This window comes from Mytilinidion resinicola (genome assembly GCF_010093595.1).
Source record: "Mytilinidion resinicola strain CBS 304.34 unplaced genomic scaffold BDZ99scaffold_32, whole genome shotgun sequence".
Lineage (NCBI taxonomy): Eukaryota > Fungi > Ascomycota > Dothideomycetes > Mytilinidiales > Mytilinidiaceae > Mytilinidion > Mytilinidion resinicola.
Window position 1 is genome coordinate 272,857 of NW_022985468.1, and position 17,944 is coordinate 290,800.

A 17,944-nucleotide genomic window follows, 5' to 3' on the forward strand; every position below is an offset into this window, starting at 1 on the left:
TCTCCTAAGAGTATCGAATATTTCTTACTTTTCTGTCCAGTCATCTACTATCAATAGCCTTTCATGCGAATGAGCATCATCGCCTCCAGGTAGGCTCCTCCACGCCCACTACTTTCCCATGCGGCTGGCGAGAGGTGTCTTCGATCCTCTCCGCCTCCTATCCACAACACTGGTCCATGGCGTGAATGATTTGCACACCGCCTCAGCCATGAAGTGGTTCGCGATTCCTTTTTTGATCCACCGCTCCAATCCCATGCTGAATTAGTATCTTCTAGTGAGCGAGCGGTTTATATATCCCTCAGCGAATCTCCGGGAGCACTTTCCTCCTCTTTCCGTTCTGTCGGGGCCACTGGTTCCGGATCACGCTGAAAGTCGCAACTTGGCGAAAGAGACTACTCCTATGGTTACGCTGAAGTCATGTTTCTGGTGGCGGCTCACAACTTCTTGTCTTTCCGTTGGGTTATGGACTCTTCTATTGTTGATCTTAAGTCACGAGGATACTTAGCTCCAGGCACGTGAGAGCTGAAGTTCCGCTGCACTGCAGTATAAAAGTGAGACTCCTAGTCAGTAACTTAGACTCAGCATGGTGTTTGTGGTGAGCAAGATGCATCAAAATCATGCAACAGGCTCATTCCATGGCCGGTAGTGGTTCTGTGGTGGATGGATTGCTGCATCGACACGGCTCTTGCTGCAATGTTATGTTCATATGCGCATTGCGGCATCCCTCATGTGGGCCGTCAAATGACACATTGAGAGAATCCAATGGCGGCGGTGGCTGTTGGTGTGCTAGCGGAGATACAGTTGTCATCTCCTGTCTCTGACGATGCTCGTCATTAGCTATGCGTCTAATTGGATACCGTCTGCACTCATAGCTGATAGAGTATCATTCCATGCTCTATACCGTCATTTGTCAGCTTTCCTCTGCGGTAAGAATGAGCATCATCGTCTCAAAACCTTCTCCGCGCTCACCCACTCCCCATGAGGTCGGCCAAGCGTCTATTTCAACCTCTCCGCGTCCTCTCCAGACCATAAAAGCGGCTGCAATTGTGTTTCTGCACCGCCCAGCCATTGGGCCGCGACTAACTCGGTGTTGATCCTCCCCTCCGCCTCTATGTCAAGCTCCAAACTTCCAGTGACGGGAAGGTTCATATACCCCACGACGAATTTCCGGGAGAATGTTCCGCCTGCTTCCGAACCTAAGTATAGCCAATGGGAACATTCGAGATCATAGGATTGTCACATGGCAGTGGGAAAGATCGGTTTGGTGATGACATTAGGGTGGCATGCTAGTGGGCAAGAAAGGGAAGAGACAAGATGCCGATGATGGTTATAGCAGGACCAGACTATTCGCGAAAGGAATTTTACACGGCATCAATAATGCATTTACACTAGGACATTTCCTGGCATGGCAGAAAGACAACGAATCAGAAGACTGCTGCGAATTCGGCGCGCAAAGAGATGTCAGCAAGAAAAGATAAATCTGTACCTTCCAAAACATATATTCAAGAACTGTTAGTTAATAAGATGACGGTGGAACTTGATGCATCTAAAGATCCCAGGTTTAAGATGCTGGCGACTCGTCTATAGTCCGAAGCGAAGGTAGATATAAATGGGTCACTGTCGTTTCAAAATTGTAGGAGTATATAGTCGACCAGAGAAACTAGGTCAAACGAGGACAACCTTTCGCTTCTCAATAGCTTCAAATCGGTCTGAGGCACTCAACCCTTGGAAATTCATGGTATCCCAGTGCATCGTGGCAACTCCAATCCTCCTGTGTGTTTCAGAGTCTTCTTTCCCAGTGTGCTCGACAATAAGCGCTTCCACATTCCCAAATCTTTCGAAACTGTGATCGGAAGTAAAGCCGCCCCACGCTGATTGCCTTGATAGTCTTCGTCGTTATCAAAGAGCGCATGACACTCAATATCGTAGCCAATCTCCGGAGCCGAGGTCTTCGTGACCCATATTTTACTGATGTCCAAATCAGTCTCCCAATCACACCAATCATTCTAGCGTTGACCACGAGCTCGGCGTACCGCAGTTGGCCAAACGGATTGCTTGGGTCTACAAGATCGACCCTAACATTTGAAATGTCTAAACCTGCTCCTCCCAGTTTGAGAGAATTAGCGTTGATTAAGTTTGGGAAAGCTCCACCGGTTGTGTCAAGTGAGGCCCAGCTCCATGGTGGTGCTCTATACACACGCAGTAGGCTTCTGAGCAATAAGGCTGTCGTACCAATTTTCTACACGCCAGAGTAATGCCCAAGGCAGTTCGCCAGCGAAGAATCCTGCGAGGTAGTCTTCTTTGAAGATAGCCGCCATGTGCTCTGCGATGCCGGAGAATGCGGGGTACTTGTCTATATCGAGGTGAGAAAGGAAACATCCAGAGTAGGCTTGGATCATTTGCCACCAAATCGTATATCTTCTGCTGGGCTCGTTTGGGACTGGAGTATCCTTGGGGGGTGACTGAGCTGAGAGATCCGGTGCCTTTGAAAAGCTACCAAGGCCCTCATTGAGTCCATTGGGAAACGTCTCAAAGCGATATGGGTTTTCCAAACACTCCCATGAGATCTATTTAGTCTCAAAATAGAGGACCCTTGGCGATAGGATGCGTTCTTGAAGGACCCAGGTTGGAGTGAGTGCCGGTGTTTGAAAGTCCGAAGCGAAAGCACGTGATTTACACATAAATCCATCGTCTCCCTTAAAACTTATAAATAAGACGTCTCAAATTGTTCAAAGGGGGCATAAAGTCTATTGAAAATGGCTGGCCGACTGTATGTAACCAAAACAAATACAACTATTGATGGTATACGACGAAGTCTCGTGAGACCCCAATTCGGCTCACAATCCAACTCTCTCGAATCGCGATGGAAAAGCCACTAAACTTCGCAGTACCCGATGATTAGATCTTGAAGAATATGGCACATGGGAATTGCAGATCAAAACCCATAGCGATGACGCGCGAAGAAGTTTCCCATGCATGACGTCAGAAAAGCTAATCCATAAAGCCGACGACCATTGTGCCATTACCACGGGAATCCCCAACAACCAAAATCCCACAAATTAAAGCCCATTACATCGCTCATATCTTCTCTAACCACTTCGATTCCATACTTCCAACTCATACCACCAGAATGCCACTATTCCGCCTTCCCCACCGCTTTCCCACCATCGCCCACCCATCTCTCCGCACCACTCCCATATCTCGCTCATTCGCAACTACACCATTCCGACAATTGAAAGAAGATGCCAACCGAAGCGGAGACGAAATCGAAGCGAAGAAGCAGGAGCAGCTGAAAAAGCAAGACAAGGGCGAAGGGCATTGGCATGAAGAGCTTGGAAGCCAGAGCGAAAGTCACGTGAAGGCAGATCAGCAGAAGGTGGACGATCACGACGAGCATATGGAGGATTTGCAAAAGGAGACGGCAAAGAAGGGGGAGGAAGGGAAGATATAGGGGGGAATGGGATGTGTGGAGCTAGAGAGCAGGTTTCTGGGCGTGGATATCAGGCTTCGTTTTGACTGACTAGTCATCTACTATCTGGGCTGCTCCTGACAGCGGTGTCGAATGAACAAGCCTGGAGCCCGAGTAGTCGTATATCTAGGCACTTGTACATACGTTATTGCAGTGGAAATCAGCCTGCTCTTGGCCGATCAGCCACCTACTAGCTGGGCTGCTCTTGACGTTGGTATGAATTGAGGAATAGTACAGCCTAAATAGAGATATCCGCGCGTATCCATCTTTATGTTCATGCGTTGAATTTAGACTACCTCTTGACTGGTAAGTCACCTGCGAGCTGAGCTGCTCCTGACAGCGGTATCGAGAGAGCAAAACTAGAGTCTGAGCAACCATATATCCATGTACCTTTACCTCTACTTGTATCAATGCAATAGAAATCAGACTGGCTTTGGCTGACCAGCCACCTGCTGGTTGGGCTGCTCCTGGCGGTGGTATCGATTGAACAATAACACAGCCTGAAGAGGGATATATCCGAGTATCTATTCGTATGTCCACGCACAGAAAACCAGACTACCATTTGACTGCTTAGCCACTGCTACCTGGGCAGCCCTTGACAGTGGCACCTAGTAAGCAGCAGTACGTACGACTTGACTGGTGGTATATATGAGCATGTGGAGTTGTAGAGGATTGTGCGGGATTTGGATTCTTAGGGGTTGAGATGAAGCTACCTTTTGACTGACTAATTAACTGCTGGCTGGGCTACTCCTGACGGCGGTATAGAATGAGCAGGAGTAGAGCATTGATAGAAATATGTCCGACCCTTCATCGTCAGGTTCATGCATTGAAAATCAGACTACCCTTTGACTGACCAACTGCCCGCTAGTTGGGCCACTCCTGATGGTGGCATTAAATGAGCAAGAGTATGGTTTCGTCGGTGGTATACCTGAGTGTACGGATTTAGAGGGGATTATCCGGGATTAAGTTCTCGGTCATGGGAATTGGGCCCCCTATTGATATACCAGCTAACGGCTAGCAAGGCCACTCCTGACAGTGATATTGAGGGAGCAAGATTGAAGCTGAAACAACTAGATACCGTACGTTCATCTTCTGCTTCGTGCAGTCGAAATCGGTGTACATTTTGGCTGGCTAGCAACCTACTCGCTGGGGCAGCCCTTACAGTGGCATCAATCAAGAAAAATTAAACCCCGGCGTAGTACGGTATCCTTCATACAATAGAATCAAACTGCCTTTTAACCGACCGAGTGCCTCCCAGCTGGGCTATCCCTCACAGCGCATTTAAGCATGCAAAGCTGTAAAACACGATGTAGAAGTTAATACACTACAGATCAGATGACTTTTTGACGGACTAGTAATCTGCTAGCTAAGCTCTTCCTCACGGCGCTATTGAGCATGCAAAAGTGTAGAACACGATGTAGAAGTAAATACAGTGGAGATTAGAGAACCTCTTAGCTGACCAAGAATCTACTAGTCAGGCTCCTCTTCGCAGCGGTATCAAGCATGCAAGTCAAAATGAACGATATTAAGATCAATGCAATAGGAATCACACAACTTCCTAATAGTGTCAAGGACAGTTGGAAAGATCATATATCCGTATGCCTAAGACTATAAGTCAGTGCTCTAGGTATATACATCGTCCTGCTAATCTGGTTCCTGGATTATGTCAAATATATGCACACCCGTCTACCACCGCCAGAGGTGACTTGACAAGGTAGAAGACCCGTCAAAAGATAGGATTCAGGTTCGGAAAAGGATTGGGGTCACCTCAGACGGCGCTAGAATGATTGTAGTACTGTAGAAAAAGAGCTTAGAATTCTAAGCTGTCATTTCTAAGATCCTCAAAATCTGGAGTGACCAGTAATTCAGTTGTCTATGTACACCTATTTACCACCGGCAGAGAAGGCCCGGCGAGGTATAAGGCCTAGCAAAACGATAGGTTTCAAAATCAAGAAACGGATTTGAGGCACTTCAGACGGTACTAGAACGTTAACAGTACTGTGGAAGAGGAACTGACATTCACGAGCTGGGACTTTCAAAACGTTCTAAATCAGGAGTACTAAGCTAAGCGGATGTCTATGTGCCCGTATCTACCACCACAGGAAGTTAACCGGCGATGTATGCGGCCAGTCAAATCGATGAGTTCCGAATTGAAAAGAAGGATTCGAGGCACTTCAGATAGTGCTAAAACGATCGCATTCCGCAGAAAATGAAGTCACATTTATGAGCTGTGATTCCCAGCATCCTAGAAATTTAGACCAACAAGTCCAGTGTCTGTCTATGTGTACATATCCGTAACATGGGACGTTGCTCGGCAATTTGTGAGGCTCGGTAAACTAATGGGTATCAATCAAACAGCGTGGGCAGTAATCCGTCCAATCCTCAATCCGTCCATCGGCCAGCCAGTTAATCCACACCTATTTAATCCAATCTACCGCCCCAGGTGTCTCCTGCTAATTGGGATTGGTTTTCACACGACTCTAGATTCCTGGCATTGCTCGACTCCTACAACTCGGCAATGGTTGCCTCCAATCGCCCGTGTGTGACGCCCGCTGACTTCGACGGGATGGATCACCGAGCGGGTGGACTGGGAGAATACACGAGCAGCACGATCTTGGAGTGCGTGAAAGACCGCGACATATTCAGAGTCGTACCCGCCAGTGTTAATGGCAACATCCTCTTTAACATGCACATGGCTGCGAACCATAACCAGTAGCCGGGAACTGACCAAATCTTGTCCATATGATTTGGCATCCGAGTTTGAGGACCATCTTAAAATCGAGTGGACAGTCTCCATGTCGAGACCACTGGGGCCTGAAGCACCACCCTACCACCCCTCCCAGATCTCCTGGCTAATGCCCAGACTGCTCGCAGTGGCGGCGATTGATAGAGTTTCGGATAAGGTCAGAACGGCCTTGTCGACGCTCTCGAAAACGATGCCGCTCTGGTGAAAAACCACAACATTACCAGCATATACTCTAGGCCTTTGAGGTTCCACTGGAACCCTAGTAACACCAGTCGGGTGTGGTGATGCCGAGCCAATCCCGCATAGCCCCGTACCAGCATATTATCATTTGGGGCTGTCTTCCGGGGCTTCAGGGAGAAGAATTTCCGTACATAGTACTCAATGTAGATGGGTGGAAAGATTGGCATCAAGTCGCCGACCGCATACCGCGCCATTAGTGGGTGTTGTTTCTTCAAATTGAGGGCAGGCAACTCGTCGATGTGTGCCTCAGGCCCACAATGCAGAGCGACCGCTTGAAGTTTCGCATAATACGAGAAAACCGCTTTTCACTCCGCCAAAACAGTAGCTGTCGAATCGATAAGGACAGTTCAAAGCGCTTCAAACGGCACCAAGACGGTAGCAAAGTAGTAGAAGAGCTCAAGATCATGAAGTAGTGTTTGCTATTGCCTTTTTTTCCGCCATAGATATATACAATGAGTGGATTGACTTAGGGCGTTGATAATCTCACACCCCCTAATTCCTCCACGCACACCCCCTTTTCGCTATTCGCACACCCCCTCCCCCCCTAGTCGTTTCACCGCCTTCCTATTGGCTCGGAGCAGCGCGGAGCTTTCTCCGGGCATTCACCTATACGTTTATATACACGTGATGCTATACGCGAGGCCGTATGTAAGGCTATACAAATTGGAAAGAATGCGCTATAAAATGGAGAGGCTGTATAGCCTCTCCATTTTATACAGCCTTGCGTATAGCCTTATGTACAAGCTTATATATAGCCTTAGGTACAAGCTTACGTTTCTATTCTAGAAGTGCCTACGTGCCTATAAGTATGCCAAATCCGTTAAACCCTTACTATATTACGGCTCCTTTGCATCGAGCCTGGCCCCCTAGCATCGCCGCCTACACCTACTCTTTACCCTGATTAATATACCCCTTAATTTCCTTATTATACGCTGCAAGCTGACGTAGAAGCTCCTCTCGGCTAAGCCTCTGTGCTTGAGGATGAGGCTGAGGCTGAGGCATAGGCTGAGGCGTAGGCTGAGCGCTATCTTGCCTCTGAGCTCGTGCCTTTTTCCGTGGTACCTTATCCTTTGCATCAGGCGGCCGACCGCGCTTCTTAGTTGTAGGTGCAGCTGTAGGTGTAACCGTAGGCGCTGCTGTATGCGCTGCCGTAGGCGCTGCCGTAGGCGCTGCTGTATGCGCTGCCGTAGGCGCTGCCGTAGGCGCTGCTGTATGCGCTGCTGTATGCGCTGCCGTAGGTGCTGCCGTAGGTGCTGCCGTAGGTGCTGCCGTAGGTGCTGCCGTAGATGCAGCTGTAGGCCTAAGAAGGGCTGGATCAATACGAGAAAGATCAACCGGTGTAGCTGTCGACTGATAGGCATTCCGAGCGTCAGGAGCTGGACGAGGGACTACAGAAATAGGCGGTGCTGGCGGCGGAGCTGTCGGCATGCGTCCTGGAGGTATGCTCGTATGTCCACTCTGTCTGGTTTACTACGGTATTTTGCTAGGCCGTAGCCCCGCGCTGATGCGTGCGCTTGTAAAGCAATATGCGCTTCCTCTGCTGTAGCGTAGTACGCCAGCCGTGGCGGCTAGAGGGCCATGGTGAGTGTATTGTAGAGGGAGAGGAAGAGGATGTAATTGATTGCGATCAAGGCCGCATTTGGAGAGAGCATTTGGAATTAGTGAGCAAGTTAAGCGAGCGAATCGGAGGCTCCGGAACACCCCTCCGAGCCAATAGTAAGGCGGTGAAACGACTAGGGGGGAGGGGGTGTGCGAATAGTGAAAAGGGGGTGTGCGTGGAGGAATTAGGGGGTGTGAGATTATCAACGCCCTTGACTTATAATGAAAGAACAATAACACAATGAAAAAGAACCAACTACCAAAGGCACATATTGACATAAGAAGTCTAACTAAAGGCCCTTAAGACCCTACCAAAAGGTCCCACAAGCCCGATAATCCAGATAAAGGCCCCGAATAAGGCACGCGCTGCACAAGCCCATTCGACCCACGTTTTTAATCCTTCCAGAAGTCGTCATCGTCGTCGTCGGGGAGGGCATATTTAGACAGCTCCTGCGCCTCCGCGAGTATTTCCTCCGCAGAGAGGCTAGGGGGAGGCGTTACAGGAGAAGCGGCAGAGCTAGAAGCGGTCGCAGAGGGTGCAGCCTGCTTGGGCGGATGCGACACCGAACTCTTTGGTGTGGCTTTGAGCTTGGCCTCTGTACAAACGCCTTCTCTCAGCATGGCGGCGTTTATCAAAGGGCCAAATGTTTCTAGCTCCTTGACCAATTCTTTGACCAAATCCTCCCGTGGCTCTGGGAAATTATCCACCACGTTGTACAGTTCAAACAGAGCCGTTGGACTCCAACTCCAATGACTCCACTCGACTTCAGCTTTGTTCAACGGAATATTGTCCGTCTGTATCGCCTTGTTGGTCTCGCGGAGAATCGCTAGCAGGCTGCGGCCCGGGCTCTGGCAGTCCACGCTGTCGGCAATATTATTCAGAATGTCTTCGCAATACAATTCTGCGCGTCTGCCCTTGCGTCCGTAGTAGTCTAGATTCTCCCCGTGCAACTTGGCCTCGGCCGTGGTATAATGTGGAACTTCCGCGTCAGATGGTTGCGAACCGCTCTGCGCCTGTGCCTGCACCTGCGATTCCGTTGACCGATCGACAGCTGGTGTATCACCAGCTTTGGACTGGAGCTGTTGACCAAATGGGAGGGAGAGTTGATGGAGTGTCGAAGGTTGCTGTTCTTCTTGGGTGGAAGTGGCTTGGGTGGGCGGTGGCTGCTGCTGTGGCGAGTTCTCTACCATGGCACATGTGCCTGTAGTGTTCAATGCTGTCTGGAGACGTCCCACAAGTGTCTCCAGCTCACGACCAACTTCTAGAAAAAGCTCCGACTGATAGACTTTGGCAGTTCCTGCCATCTTTTGAAGCAAAACATTAAGCTTTTCCGGAGACCACTCAATCCACTCGACCTCGCTGTTATTCAGCGGCGTGACATCCTTGCCTAGACGGTCATTCGCTTCGCGGAAGAGTTCCTTGAGAGTATAGAGGCGATCATCATAGTCTTCGTTGGTATCCAATTTCTTGGATAGCTTCCTGCGATCAGTGCGCACAGCTTGGCGTTTGCCCTTCAGCCAAAACAAATTGTCTTTATGAATCTGATGTGATGTGTTCTGCGGGATATTTGGGAGGAAAGGCTGCGGTTCTGGTTGTTGATCGATATCCATACAGTCGGAGTCCACGAACGAGTTTGGAATTGAACTTGTTCCAAGGCTATGTCCAACGCTCAGAGGCGCAGAAACTGGACGAGGAGGTACCGGAGTTGATGGAATGTTTTCTTCGATAGATGGCTGCGCGGTTGGCTGCTGCACAGAAAAGCCAGATCGCATCTGAAATTCCTGCGAGCCTAAAATCGGATTCCAGGTGCCGAAAACATGGTTCTCTTGCTTGATGTAGCATAGCCCAGGGGTCTGACGAGCCCTAATGCAGTGTTGGGCAAGGCGCTCCAGAGCTTGCGCCAGGTTTTGGGCGCGCGGGTCGTCCATGCTCGTGGCAATGGTCCGGAAGATGGTCTGGAGATGTTCCCAAGGCCAATTCAGCCACTCCAGCTCTGCAGCATTGAGGTCCGTCAAGTGGCTGTCCAACTTGGCGACCGCCGCTGTGATTGCAGTGGCAAGCATACACATCGGCCAAGTACAGTCTTGGCCACGATTGAAATTCTTCTCGAAATTGCCGATGTGTTCATTCACATGATGCCTCTTCGCAGCGACCCATTGTAACGCCTTCGTGCGGTCTTTCCTGGCTCGTGTCTCGCGAAGCTTCTCCCCGAGAGAGAGCAAGGCGGATGGAATAGGGTGCGACGAAATGCTATTGGATGCGACCCCTGGTAGTATTATGTTAAAATGATGAAAAGGTTGAAGATATGCCAAGCCACTTACCAAGAGAATGGCCGAAGTGGCTGGTGTTGCTATCCTTTGTAACAGGGTACTTCCCCATTGAGCCAAAGTTCTGGCTTATCCCATAATCCTGTGTAGCCGAGTACTTCCCCATAAAGCCGAAGCTCTGGCTGACGGGGGCCGAATAAGGGGGAGACGACGGACCAAATGAGAGACCAGTTGATCCGACTGAGGGCAAACCAGAGAGAAACTGGGACGGTGGCGAGGGGGGAGGCGTTGGGGTTTGGATTGCCTGGCTCACGTTGGGGCTCTTGGGCGAGAAGCATAGAATTCCTCCTAATATCACAAGTAAGTCAGCATGAATTAGGAACGACAAAGTGTAGGAGAGGAGAAAAGGGATGAGTGTACCTGCTACAAAGGGTTTGACGTAGGAATAGGCCTCCCAATCTATATATTGATTAGACGTTGCTGCACTATGTGGACAAGAATCTACGAAATACCTATAAGTCCCGCCTCATCGTGGTATGTTAGCCATTTATTGACCTCTTCGCCGGTATGCCGAAGGATACTCTTCATAGTCGTAATTAGGTAAATTTGGAACGTCTGGCAAAAGCTAGAGGCATTCGGTAGATCCCTCATGGCGAGATGGAAGGCGTCCGCGAACGTAAGGTCGGCAGAGCGCATACCGAAGAGACCTCCGAACAAGGACATTTGCTGTAACATCGTATTAACATTGCGACAAATTGCACGTCGGCGAGGTTATAGCGCCGCGAAGGGAGCAGCATATGGCAGTTCACCCACGAGTAGGTAGCACTTACAGACATAGTTGGAGACAGTGTATAATGTGTATCAGGGAGGAAGTGTTGTGATGGAGGAACCGGTGGTCTGCCGGAGTGACGTGGACGCGGAGGCTTGGTTGCGCAAGTAGCGATGCAAGAAGCAAGCGGTTTGAAGCTGTGTGGTATGCTGGAGTTGAAGGCGCTGGTTGGTGTCACGTCGATGTACCGGTGTGGTGGTGGGGAAAAGAAAGTTTTGATTGTCGGCGCGAGGCTGGCTTTAATTTATGGGGAGAGGCGGGCGTGGAGCTGCGCCGGCCGGGGTGCACGGCAGGAAGGGGACGTGAACGGCTGGAGACGGATAGCAGACGGAGTTTTCCATTCACATTCACCACCTCGCGCTCCTGGGTGCTCGTGATGTCACGATAGGGGGTGGAGGTTGAGACGTCACGTGCCCTCCAGAGCAGCCACGCTAGGTCCATAACTTTAACCCCTCCTGAATACTGTTGAGAGTGTATATAGATAGACATAAAAGGGGTAAATCGTTACTGTACAATGACCTTATCTCTGCTGCGACCTACCTTAGTGGCTTCAACGACCGCCTGTGCGAAAAGCAGAGGAAGCGTTGTTGCTGAAGATAGTCCGATGCAAACAGGGGAGAAGAACGCATATCCTGCAAAACTTCACTGACAACACTTCAACAAACTAAATATGCGTTTAAGGGGACATGTGTCGTACGTCTTGTTTTGTTGGATATAAGATGTCTCAGAAGACTACACCTGGTGTGTACGGCGTACATTAATAAGTCATAAGTCTATGCACACAGATATGCCGCTGCATGGGCCGCAGTCCTGCTCTCTCGATAGCACTGTGGGATGTGGCTAAGCTAGCGGGCAGCCGGTAGTCAAAAGGCAGTCTGATTCTTACTGTGTGAACCTTTGGATTGCGTTGGAGTCCTAATAAAGTCAGCTACACGGAAACGTCCCAACTTAAGCGATACTTCGAAAATTGATACCACTGTCAGGAATAGCCCCGTTGTTAGGTAGCCGGCTCGTCAAAAGATAGTCTAACTCTGGCTACATCGACTTTGACGTTGATTTTCTGTGTCCTGAGTTTCAGCACACGGAAATAGCAGTGCTGAAGGTAGACTTTTGCTTACCTAATACAAGTGTCAGGGGGAGCCCAGCTGTTACGTAGCCGGTCGATCAAAATGCAACCTGATTTCCACTTTATGGACGACCCGGGGCGCAAGGTTTGCGACTATTACGAAGCCACCGCAAACAGCCTTTAAATGACACGCCAAGAACCGTTTCGCTGAGAACTAAAGGATGCTCCAGGGTGGAATGCGATACTTCTAGAACTCGCACGTCGTTTGATTAGCATGACGGAGATTATATGAGAAAATACGGAGAGATGTGGAATCAGGGATAGTCTTTGGAAGCATGTCGTCGACAAAGGAAATAATGGGACATTAATGACATGAGCTCGGCCTGACTTTTCTATCTTGACTTATACACGATGCTATAAAGGGCTTCCGAATCGTTGCTCTGGATCCGAAACCCAATTTCAAGCCTGGGCTGGCGCGTCCCAACACGAACGCGCGTCTACCTTTATGTCCAAACGCTTGAGACGAAAGCAACCTTACGGTGAAGTGAATAGTATGTTTTGTCTCGGCGCGTGGTAAGTGACGTGGCCGGCTCCGTCACATAGTGTTTATGTACGACTTGCTGCTCCCTTAAGCTCCCAGCATCGTCGCCACCACCATTGCCATTACCACAGTTCCGCACCCCCCGACCGTCCTTTCAATCGCAACAATGAACTTACTTCGCGGAGGGTATCACCAGCCTCTTCATCTACAAGACCTTGAATGTGAACGAGAAGAACAATGCCGGCGTGCTGCAGACCGCAGCGTTTAGGGTTCTCCTGAACTGCCCAGAGCTCTTGGAGCAGATTCTCCTCTTCCTACCCCTTCCGAACCTGTTCGTCCTTCTCCGCGTGTGCAAGCTGTGGCACGAACTCATCGCAACATCGCTTGCCATCCTCCGCAAAATGTTCATCCTAGCGCCGAATACAGGTGTCCTGACTCCTCGAGATGTTGTCCAAACCACCATGAAGATTCAGTACAACCCCATCTTCACCCCCGAGGACCTCTGGTACGAGGGCCATTCGCAGAGAGCGCTACTGCCAATCATGCACCGTGGAGCCTCTCTCTATCACCAGAGAGGTAACCACTGGGTTTTCAGTTGGCCAATCGACAAACTCGTCTTCCCTCGTTGGAAACATGGCCAGCCGCCATCTCTGATTGAAACTTGGCGCAAGATGTTCCTCACGCAGCCGCCTGTCTCTGTCGTGAATATATGGGTTTGGGGTCCGGCATGGCTCTGAAGAGGACGTCAGTGGCATCGTGTCGTGACGGTCAGAAACCAGAAGGGAGTTACAATTGGCAACATTCTAGAGGAAGCAATAGGCTGGCTGGACTCGTATTGGGGGGATAATAAAGAGAGACGAGGAAGGAGGTACTGAAGGAGACTAGGAAGCTTTCTGAGTGGATCAACCTCAATCTCATCGGCCCGACGGAGCTGCTACAACTCGATGCTTACGGTTGGTCTTTGGTTGCGCCCGGGCAACCATCAGGGGTCGGGGAGGATTGACCTCCATCGCCGACGAGCTCGCAAATTAGAGGTAGATACAGAATAAGCTGCTACCAACCACTCAATGTTGAGCAGCTCTCCAACGTCGTAAGGAGAGTCTTGGGACTATTAGAAGTTGGATTTCGATCAAACTAGACTCGAGGATATTGGATGAAGGTGGGTTCTTTGATGGAGGTTTATCCTTTGCAAAAATTCGAAACTTAAGTATCTGCGGAGATGTAATGTGGGGTTATTTGATAATTATGGGCCTTACGAAAGCCTTCAATAAAAGATCAGTCAGCTAATATGACCCTTGCGTTTGCCATCATTGTGTCTTTACGACCCTCCAGGCCGTTTTGAACTAGGGCCTTCGTAAGAGCAGGGGAGCTTCGACACCAATGCATTTGTCTGGATAGGCGCCATTTTGGTAGGTGACGCCGATGCACTTCCATAAGAAGTTCAGCAAAAATAAACCTTATTAGATGGATCTGCGAAGGCGATGGCGGATATCCACGAAACCAACTCGGTTGCTGATAGAACTCCGCGTTAAGTCTCATGACATCTACTATAATCTTGTGGATTTTAATAATTGAAGACTCCACCTTGCTCGCAGTACCCTTTGAGTGATACCGCGGCATTTCTTCCGCAAAGTCGGCTGACATCTTGAGTTTTGGTAGAGCTGATTCGGAACACTTAGGTACAGGCACCTGACGGACTAGAAGAGGACGCGCGATGTCGGTTGCAAACGGGAATCACAAAGTAAGGTTTCTATCATGATAGCTATACGTTGTAAAGTTCCAAGGGAAGACATCAAAGTAGATGGAGAAAGGAGGCATGTCGTCTTGAGTGCCGAGGATTCGGCCCCACCTTTTTTGAGTCTAGTCTCAAAGCGGCCCAGTTAAACGAGGCCAGCGGTCATATATCGGACTAGTCTACATTTGACGCAACGTGGGAGTACTGTTTCATACTCTATAATCAGTCACACTACTCTGCCTCTTGGGAACACATTCAGAGCTGTAGGATGTGTCCTCAAATGCGTTGAGATTGTCCTCTATAGCAGGTAGCCACGCGCCCACGTGTTCTAGCATGTTCAACGCTTGGCAAAATTACCCCGCTTGCATCACTCGATATCTACTCCTTCTTCTCAGCTCTGCTTCTAGGCACTAGACTCCTATGCACTAAACCTCTCCTTCAGATCTACTAAGAACCTTTTTCCCTTCAAAGTTCTTTTCTGAAGGCATTGTATTCCACCTACTTTACTAGACAGAGCGACGAGACTCGGCTGAGATACGATCCTCTAGGGAACTTCATCTAAGCCTAGAGAAATGTCCGAACCGCAGAAGTTACGAGTTGGAATTATCGGAGCTGGAGAAGTCGCTCAAGTGATTCATCTTCCCGTCTTGTCTCTACTCTTCCATCTCTACTCCGTCACAATTATCTGCGACATATCCGCAAAGAACGCCTCGCACTGTGCCGCAAAATTCCACATTCCAAAGTCCACCACCTCCGCCGCTGATGTCTATACCAGCCCAGACGTCGATATCGTCTTCATACTCACCTCGGACGAGTTCCATGCTGAGTATGCTATCGCGGCTCTGAAAGCTAGGAAGCACGTCATGGTTGAGAAGCCGATATCGCTCTCCATGCAATCTGCGAAGAGGATCATTGAAGCAGAGAAAGAAGCAGGAGGGCCAAGGGTGTTTGTTGGGTATATGAGACGCTATGCACCAAGCTTCGTACAAGCGTTTACAAGAGAGGTCGCAACGATACCGCGAGTGCTTTATGCTAGATCGCGAGACTTCAGCGGGCCAAACGCTCAATTTGTGTCGCAATCCGGCACTTTCCAGGTGCAAAGTACGGACTTCCCTCCCGGAGCAAGCGAGGAACGGACGAAACGGCTAGATGATCTTTTCGCAGAGGCTTTCGAGGGTCGAGAAGTCACGCTGGAGAAGAAGAGGTACTGCCGTTTCCTTGGAAGCTTAGGCTCGCATGACATCTCTCTCCTACGAGAAACTCTTGGATTTCCGGAGTCCGTTGCTGGCGTATCTGCAAATGAGCCGTTCTACTCGGCGATATTCAACTACAAGAATAAGTCAGGCGAGCCATTTGCAGTCACTTACGAGAGCGGCATCGATGGCGTACCGAACTTCGACGCGCACCTTGCGGTCTATGGAGAGAACAAGCGCGTTCAGATACAATACCCATCACCCTACGTCAAAGGACTACCCATCATAGTCAAAGTTGACGAGTTGAATGAGAATGACGAGACACAGACGAGAGAGATATTATCATCATACGAAGACGCATACACTGCCGAATTGAAAGAGCTTCACGCATGCATTACTCAGGGAAAGACGATCAAGACGTCTGCAGTGGACGCACTGGAGGACTTGACTATATACGACATGATGTACAAGAAGTATGAGGGGATTTGATGATTGCTACTGGAGTTGTTCGCAAGCTAATAGAACGCCTTGATGCATCAAACTCTTCAAATCCAATCGCAGCCTCCTGCATTCTGGAGCGTATCAACGATCTTGAAGATCATCCAGATGTATCACCTTCGTTATCAGGCCCATATATTCGACAGGCACATGGCCCTTGTGAACATGTCGCTCTACGTATCACATACTAGCCTAAAACTGGCAATCATCGATGTTCAGATCGACTGTTTCTATCCATCTTCATGAACGATGTTCAGCATGGTGACTAAGCCTTTCATCTAATCTGCTTGAGCCAGTCTCGTCGATTATTGCGTTGTGCAGTATCGTAAATCAATCGCCTTTGTTGAATGGTCCAATCAGAATCTACAAGGTCATGGTTCCAAAGTTCCTCCACTAGCATCCGAGACAGGTAGTGACGGCCGGGATATTCCTCCAACCCAAGCCAAACGAGGCACACTGTTCCCACCCAAGTATGGTCTGTTGGTAATGAGCTTTTCCAGGACCTAGTGGCATGTAGCATAATCTGATCGAAAGTTTCGCACCCCACACGATACTTGTACATTTTTATCCTGCAATGGCAGTCAATGGCCTTGCAGAGTAACTTCCCATACTCCGATACCTGCTACTGTTCATGGTCTCTCACCGAGCAAGGAAAATGCATGGTTTTCGGGTGTGTGTCTAGGCTTTGCTGTTGAAAGGCGTATTGTGGGCTTTGAAGCAACTTGATCAGGGCGCGTAGCACTTGGTCGTCCGTTGTACGAAGGTGCGGGCACGACGGCTGGTCCAACCCAACAAGCGCTGCTGTAAGCTCCGCAACGGATTCTGAAGCCATGGTGCCACTGGGTATGCGCACTATCGGGAGCCACCATTTGCAATAGAAGCTAGTTCCTCCGGCCTTCATGATGCTCTGACGGGGCAAAGGCGCACTTGACCAGATCCGCGGAGAAGATTCGTATTCGGTTCCAAAGAAGTGGTTGCGATGATCGGGACGATGACAAGAGAACATGTTGTCTGGCTCAAAAAACTCGCAAAGTTCAGCATACGTAAAGCTATGATGCTCGCAAAGCAAAACTTGTGTTCCATTCCTAGACAGCAGCGTTCAGAGGCAGAGGTTGACCTTTGTTGCACAGAGAAAAGATAGGCCGGATAGCGAGTACTGCACACACTGTACCAAATGCGAAAACGAGGAGGCCGATTTCTGTAGGTCATTAGGAGTGGCCCTGGCAGCGCTAAGTCCTCTTTTGGTAAAGAGGAGAGGGGCTTTCCCTCTAATCTAGATATTTCCCAGTTAAATTCATTGAGTGGGAAAATTCCCAACTCCGGCAGAATAGTATATCGCAGCTTCCTGCGGCTTTGGCGTATCGCGAGCTTAGATGTCGGCGAAAGGTGATTGGCGACCATGGAAAGGAGTTCAAAAGGCAGTACATAAAGAGCACTTTGCGTCGCGTTGTGGAGAGCTGCGGCCTTTCGGTCTGGGTATGATTCCATAGTGCAAAAGGGAGCATAATTTTGCGGGCTGCCCTTGACATCCACTTTTCGGGAGTAGTCTCCATACTTTTGAGAAAGCGGCTTCTCGCGAGGGTACGGAGGCGTCTTGGCCGGCGTGGTCGACTCGATGAGTGTTGTAGCTGATGTTGTAGGAGTTGTAGTGTTCCACGAAGTCGCCAGAATCTGTGACGTGTCTAGACTAGACGATGGGAGCACTTATAACTTTGCTCGCGGAGGTGTTACAAAGATAGAAGGACGATTGAAGAAGAAAC

At 49.5% G+C, this 17,944-nt stretch overlaps 6 protein-coding genes across 6 annotated transcripts; 2 read left to right on the top strand and 4 right to left on the bottom strand.

Moving 5' to 3' along the window:
- Positions 1-1,962: 1,962 nt before the first annotated feature.
- On the bottom strand, positions 1,963-2,729 carry BDZ99DRAFT_204182 (uncharacterized protein). Its single transcript, XM_033713281.1, has 4 exons — positions 2,678-2,729; positions 2,404-2,611; positions 2,233-2,353; positions 1,963-2,097 (listed from the first exon to the last, which is right to left on the bottom strand). The coding sequence occupies exons 1-4, from the start codon at positions 2,687-2,689 to the stop codon at positions 2,076-2,078; spliced, it is 363 nt and encodes a 120-aa protein (XP_033569435.1). The 5' UTR covers positions 2,690-2,729; the 3' UTR covers positions 1,963-2,075.
- A 299-nt stretch (positions 2,730-3,028) lies between these two features.
- BDZ99DRAFT_454834 (uncharacterized protein) lies at positions 3,029-3,737 on the top strand. Its single transcript, XM_033718406.1, has one exon. It carries the CDS (start codon positions 3,131-3,133, stop codon positions 3,449-3,451), a length of 321 nt encoding a protein of 106 aa, XP_033569436.1. The 5' UTR covers positions 3,029-3,130; the 3' UTR covers positions 3,452-3,737.
- Positions 3,738-7,772: 4,035 nt separating this feature from the next.
- BDZ99DRAFT_468927 (uncharacterized protein) lies at positions 7,773-8,149 on the bottom strand (the record flags this gene model as incomplete). Its single annotated transcript, XM_033721374.1, has 1 exon — positions 7,773-8,149. A coding segment is annotated over one exon (180 nt), but the record flags the coding sequence as incomplete, so codon positions are not given.
- Positions 8,150-8,447: 298 nt separating this feature from the next.
- BDZ99DRAFT_551300 (uncharacterized protein) lies at positions 8,448-11,158 on the bottom strand (the record flags this gene model as incomplete). Its single annotated transcript, XM_033727018.1, has 5 exons — positions 8,448-10,321; positions 10,377-10,670; positions 10,743-10,781; positions 10,835-11,048; positions 11,153-11,158. The coding sequence occupies 5 exons, from the start codon at positions 11,156-11,158 to the stop codon at positions 8,448-8,450; spliced, it is 2,427 nt and encodes an 808-aa protein (XP_033569438.1).
- Positions 11,159-14,986: 3,828 nt separating this feature from the next.
- On the top strand, positions 14,987-16,317 carry BDZ99DRAFT_204276 (NAD(P)-binding protein). The gene has a single exon (XM_033713282.1). It carries the CDS (start codon positions 15,066-15,068, stop codon positions 16,173-16,175), a length of 1,110 nt encoding a protein of 369 aa, XP_033569439.1. The 5' UTR covers positions 14,987-15,065; the 3' UTR covers positions 16,176-16,317.
- A 597-nt stretch (positions 16,318-16,914) lies between these two features.
- BDZ99DRAFT_204278 (uncharacterized protein) lies at positions 16,915-17,874 on the bottom strand. The gene has a single exon (XM_033713283.1). It carries the CDS (start codon positions 17,670-17,672, stop codon positions 17,082-17,084), a length of 591 nt encoding a protein of 196 aa, XP_033569440.1. The 5' UTR covers positions 17,673-17,874; the 3' UTR covers positions 16,915-17,081.
- Between the last annotated feature and the right edge of the window lie 70 nt (positions 17,875-17,944).

Excerpts from the sequence above, each read along its gene's own strand:
- BDZ99DRAFT_204182 (XM_033713281.1), bottom strand. Across the intron at positions 2,354-2,403 it reads AGAAGATATACGATTTGGTG|ACAAGTACCCCGCATTCTCC; the intron begins GCAAATGATCCA and ends ACCTCGATATAG. Across the intron at positions 2,098-2,232 it reads CTCTGGCGTGTAGAAAATTG|GTTTAGACATTTCAAATGTT; the intron begins GTACGACAGCCT and ends TGGGAGGAGCAG.
- BDZ99DRAFT_454834 (XM_033718406.1), top strand. The coding sequence starts at position 3,131 with ATGCCACTATTCCGCCTTCCCCACCGCTTTCCCACCATCGCCCACCCA.
- BDZ99DRAFT_204276 (XM_033713282.1), top strand. The coding sequence starts at position 15,066 with ATGTCCGAACCGCAGAAGTTACGAGTTGGAATTATCGGAGCTGGAGAA.
- BDZ99DRAFT_204278 (XM_033713283.1), bottom strand. The coding sequence starts at position 17,672 with ATGGAATCATACCCAGACCGAAAGGCCGCAGCTCTCCACAACGCGACG.